Consider the following 6,000-nt stretch of genomic DNA (forward strand, 5'->3'; position numbering starts at 1 on the left):
ATAGTTGAAGTGAGCTGTTTGCAATTTAGTATTCTCCGACACATTTGCGTGTGACTTTTATAAACAGCTCTACTAATGTCAGCCTTCTTTTACCAAAGAAACGATAGGCCTCTAAGCCGCCAAGCTGCTATAATGAGATTAGGGCACATGTAGCGCCATTTTACCGGCAATTTGATTTAAATTTAACGTAGCATATTAATAGCATTCGAATAGTGATATATTGCACCCCAGCTACGCATCAATTTATTAGATTAACGGTTTTCTTTCCATTTGTTTATTTTAACAAATTTTCTCACCGCACGCAGATCCAATAAAACCAAAAGTCTGGAGAGTAAGAAACGCGTTATCAAAATGCTATTTGTACTTGTGTTGGAGTTCTTCATCTGTTGGACACCGTTATATGTTATCAACACGGTGGCGATGTTCATAGGCCCAGCTATCTACGAATATGTGGACTACACGTCGATTTCGTTTTTTCAATTGCTCGCCTACTCCAGCAGCTGTTGTAATCCAATTACCTACTGTTTCATGAACGCGGGATTTCGACGCGCCTTCCTCGACACCTTCAAAGGCATTCAACTAAATGGTGGTTTATTTCGGCGCAAGAACTCATCGAATCAGTCGGTGGCGGGAAACTCAATTATAATGGCCAACAGCGGCACCATGTTGACCACAAACAGTGTGTTGGACAGTCCGCGGCTCTGAGGGCAAAAGCGGGGGCGGTACGGACGGACTCCAAAGTGGCAGAGACAGATGTCTGATTCGGTGTAGATGTTTGTGTTTGTGGTGAGAGTAGGGCTTTGATTCGATGTTAAATCTTTAAGTTTAAATGCATTTAATTGTAGCTATTTAAATGAATTAATGTAAAATATGTATGTATAAGTTTTAATCAGATCTGTTAAATAATGATTATTAATCACAACGACTGTTGATTAGATCGGGTTTTTTAAGAAACACGATAAACGATTAAGTACCATTTTTTTGCACTCTTTTAATTAGAATTTTTTTTATTATTTTTTCAATTATTTTTGGTTTTTTTTTTAATTATTTTTGCTATGATTAACTGAGTGCATACATAGCTCAGAGATCGAACCGCTTGTGCATTTTATAATAAAACGCAAACAATATCAGGTAAATTTTGACTACGAAGTAAAACAAAATGCCAAAAACAACTCACATCAAACAGGTTGCAATAACAACTAAACTTAAGAAATTTTTAAACGACGATTTTGGCCCTATTTTTCAACCAATTTTGAAACCATAAAAACTCTCCTTGATTCGGTACATATATGATTTATTTTGGAAGGAGTTTCCATTATGCTTGTTTGGATACAAACCGGTTTCGGCGATGTTCCATCTTCAGTAACATTTTTCGTTAATTTTAATTGTTTTTTATTACTTTCGGTTAAGCATAAATAGCTAATAATTACCTGGTTACCAAGGGAAAAGGAGATAATCAGCAACTAATCATAATGATTTCTACCCTTAATCGAAATTTAATAGCTCTGGTTTTAATCATATTTATGTACGAGATGGAGGTCCAATAATTATATTGTAAGTATGCTTATAAAGTCTGTATGTAAAAATAAGTGCATATTCATACATTTTCGCCCAGCGTTGTTACGTAATTTTTCGATTTGCAACTTTTTTTTCTAGTACTGAAATCAAAAGTAGCGCACTCACATGAAATCGTTCTGCTTCGTGTAGTAGTAGTTTTTATTTGTATACAAAGGAAAAATGCGAATATAAAATTTCAAATCTGAAAAATTACATGTCAGAATAGAGCTTAAGCTCAATAAAGTCGACATATGTATCTAGTATGTATGTATGTATAAGTGCAGTCAAACAGGGAAATGCAAATACCTTTTTAACGCATTTTGCTACCAGAAAGAGTAAACGAAATTTCGATTTCTCGCGTCGATAACCATGAAGCGATTTTTGTCACTTTTTAGAAATCACTTTTGGAAATAAAACTTGCAAAGCATGATTGCAAATGAAGAAATACCAATCACATTCAAGAATGAAACTAAACCTAAATGGACAAGGAATTTGCGCTTACACATTAGCTAGTGCATTTGCCGAGCTTCTCCTTCGATTTGTGGTTTGAATCTTAATGTTATCACACAACATTGGCTGCACTAACAATTTTTATATTTTCTGAACGTGCTGTGGAATCAATGGGTTCTTGTCATATGAGCAATCAGTTGTATTGGAGCTATAAGTTATAGTGGTCCCATTTTGGTAGTTTTGACAAATAATTAATACATTATATACACTCGCCTACCAAATTTCAGGCAGATATCTCGAAAACTGAGGGACATAATTGCGTTCAGACAGACAGACATAAGGACTTGGCTAAATCGACTCAGTCCGACGTTCTGATCATTTTGGGAAACATTTATGTGGGTCTATATTTTCTTCTTCAGGTACTTACAAGCACCGGACCAAATATATAATACTATTTCATGTTCTTAAAGGGTTTAAAAAGTGATGGAAAAATCGTAAGTTTGTTACCCGTACGTTCGCGACCGATACTTAAGCCTATAAATAAAAAACTAACAGAGATATCTTAACGCCCAGTTAGTTTGGAGAACTTTGCTTTATTCCACTTTAATATAAAATTAATCGATTTAGAATATTCTGTTCCATTTCGCAGTTTCTTGCATGTTTCAATTTACAGCCAAAATCGACCTCCATTATTCATACGTTCGCGACCGCATGTTTATTGCTAGCATATTGAAAAATAAAAATCTAAAGATCACCCCTTTTACACCAAGATATACCTTAAAAAATGCTATCGAAACATAAAAAAAACTTTATAAAAATTTATATATTCCTTGTTTTTTTGAACTTGAATAGCGTACGAACGTACGGTTCACGACCATTCCAAATGCCCATAAACGACGAGGTTGACCTTTTTTAGAAGTAAGAAAAGGAAATCGCAGAAAAAAGTTAAAACTAAGTTACCAAATTAAAATAATAAGCTAGTGATATTTTATAAATTTTTTGGTTTATTTCAAAGAATCTTAGATAAAGTTTGCATATTGTTACCACAGAGCTTCTTGGCCCATTCGGACAACTCAAGGACAACGCTTTCTTTAGATTTTAATGACTCTTACGTGATTGTTCTGCTGTTCGGTGTGTTCTGGCAGTTTCAAAAATAAATTCTAGTGAATTCTGGAGAGTTTGCGCGTAAATTCGTAAAAGTGGTTCTCATACGTTTCGGAAACCTATCATCATTGATATCTACTAAGCGCTTATATATTTCCTTAATTTATTTTTTTTTTGAATTTACTGCTACCATCTTTTATCTGATCGCATAAAGTGTTTGCGTGAAATTGGTTGATTAGCCAAAAAGTAGTTTCACAGACTTCCTGAAATAAATTGCATTGCCACGTCTGACTGCTTTTAAACACTTAAAACGTGAGACATTAAACAAAAAAACAAAGGATTAGGTTTCTTATTTGGACTTTTCGTGAATTCGAAGAAAAACAATAAATAATGTTTTAGCGCTAAAGTAGTTTATGCTTTAAAGAAAAATTATTGTACAGTAAGATGTTCTGGTGTTTTGTAAGTATATAAATATATGTAAATAAATATTTTTCAAAAATATCCATATAGTAATTATGTACAAATCGTCAACGACATACTATGTATGTTTAAGTGGATATATTTTCTAGTTTCCTTGAATCTGGATTTGTACAAATTTGTTTAATTGAACTTTCATGTTTTAAAGTGTTACACTGAATAAATATCAAAATCTAAAGATAAACGTATCAAGATATATTTTTTATTCACTTTGGAAACGAAATGGAGTTTATACCGAGGTAAGGAAAAAGGTTATATATAGCATACGGTGACCATATTTATGTCACACGAATAGGGGACGAAATAAAATTTTATTTGAATTGTCTTACAAAAGCGAACAAATATCTAAAAATCTTACCTTCCTGTAGGAAAAATAAACCAGGACCAAAAAAATTAAAAGTGTTACCAATATCACCATTTTCTCTATTTCATCAATATCGAAAGGGTCCAGGTAAAAGTCGACTAAGATAAGTGGATGCCAATCAGGTCCTAATTACTTGCAAAATGTTTGTAGATATGTAAGCAGCATTGAGAAACGATTGTTTATGTAACTAATGCAACGACTAAATACATAAATTAATTTAATTATTTTGTATCAATGCTATATCTCTTTCAGCAATATCGTTAACATATTTAATATTCTTAATCATCTCTAAGACAACCAACTTCCGAGTCATTCTTTAGAGAATTTAATGCCTTAGAGAAATATGCCCAGAAAAACTGTTGTCTCCAACGGTTCAGTAGTTATAAATTTTTTTATGAAAACAGATTTTTGTACGTGTTATTTAAATACGTAGAAAATTTCAAATGGCCACCGACACCTTTCAAAACTGGAATACAATTTTTTTCCAAAGGGGAGAATTTTCTTCTCAGCAGGTAAATACATAAGTTCTTTTATGGCCATAAATTGGTTATGTTAGTTATTTTGAATCACCATAATGTGAATATAGGTATATGATTTAATCAGAGTTAATTATTCTAAGAGGTGACAACCTTCTTTATATTATTTTGTAATGTGAGCTTTCTTAAATCTCTTTCGTTTGACGATCATATTCAAATATTTCTTTTATCTAATCAAATTAATGAAATTTAAATTTTCAAACAGCGAGAACCCTTTATATTAGGTCTGTGTGATTAGTTGATTATTCAAAATTTGAATTAATCATAAAGTAATTAACTCGAGGTCGAGTAATTGGAAATTATCGTTTTTCGAGTAATCAAGATTTTGATTAACCAAAAACAAAAATAATTTGAGTAATTTGCTTTTTGATTAATCACGATTATGAGTAAAATAAGTAATTAATAGGTTTGTTTCACAAGCTACTCGAAGTCACTTCGAGTTAGACATACGTGTTACACAGGTAAGTTTTAGACTTTCTTTGACATACGTTCACAGTTTAAACTTTGCTCGAGTTTTTCTACAAGTATGTAGCAAAGCACTCTTTACATATAAAGTAGTTAAAGTGCCTTGCTACTTAAAAATTAAAATTAAATTTTTTTTTCATATACACCCAAAAAAGAACTTCTCTTAATTGAAGAAAAACAGCAATCAAAATGAAGAAAAATGGGAACGAAACAGCACTAAATAAGTTTTATTCTCTTTTCATGCCCAACATTTCTTCAAAATGATAGATTACATCCACGGTCCAATATTTTCGTGTACTTTTTTACACATTCCAAAGAAAAATTACGCATTCGGGAGAATTTTTTACTCATTCGGAAGAATTTTCGACCTTAAAGTAAGGAAAGTTTTTCTTTGATCCGGAGATGGATTTTTGGTTCAGTGTACAAATTGTAAAAAAGAAATTAGGCGTTTTCAAAAATCAACTCGTTTAACGAGCAAAATTAATTTTTTGAGTAATCATATTTTAAGTAACTCATCGGTTTGAGTAATCAAAATCTTGATTACTCGAGTAATTGATTAATAAGCTTTCTTATACCCTTTGCCATTTGGCAACGGTAAGGCGATATTTGATCAATCCTATTAATTAAAATTTACTTAAATTTTTAGCAGGTGGCAGCTCTCTTTAAACCTAGCTATACAGCTCCTCGCCGAGAAGAACACGTGGATATGCGTCTTTCAGACCACAGTAACATAGAGCCTATTAATGTCAAACTTTAAGCAGCTGCTCTTTTATATATATATAGATATAAATTTCAAAGCGCCATCTGGTGCAAATTTTGTTTTTCATACTTGAAGGAAAGTACTATTTAATACCTTTCCAGTAAGCCTAGATCATATGAATAGATATGTACATATTTACAAATTTTATAAGTATTTTTTATATATGTATTACTATCGTCACCCTTATGCCAGAAGCAAGAATGTGAAAATTTATAATTTTTGAGTTATTGGGTTGACTTGATTATCCTTTGGATGTTCTATGTCATAACAAAACCTAGAATATCATT

General features: G+C 32.1%; 1 protein-coding gene across 1 annotated transcript in view; it reads left to right on the top strand.

Moving 5' to 3' along the window:
* The window catches only part of LOC118754504 (cholecystokinin receptor type A-like), a 136,153-nt gene extending 135,207 nt beyond the window's left edge, over positions 1-946 (top strand). The window contains exon 5 of the mRNA XM_036489383.1: positions 306-946. Coding sequence (XP_036345276.1) covers positions 306-705 — 400 coding nt within the window. The 3' untranslated portion in view covers positions 706-946. The remainder of the gene's footprint in view (positions 1-305) is intronic.
* The last annotated feature ends 5,054 nt before the right edge of the window (positions 947-6,000 follow it).

The sequence above is a fragment of the Rhagoletis pomonella genome, unplaced genomic scaffold (genome assembly GCF_013731165.1).
Source record: "Rhagoletis pomonella isolate Grant_MI unplaced genomic scaffold, Rhpom_1.0 Rhpom_scaffold_00002, whole genome shotgun sequence".
Classification (NCBI taxonomy): domain Eukaryota; kingdom Metazoa; phylum Arthropoda; class Insecta; order Diptera; family Tephritidae; genus Rhagoletis; species Rhagoletis pomonella.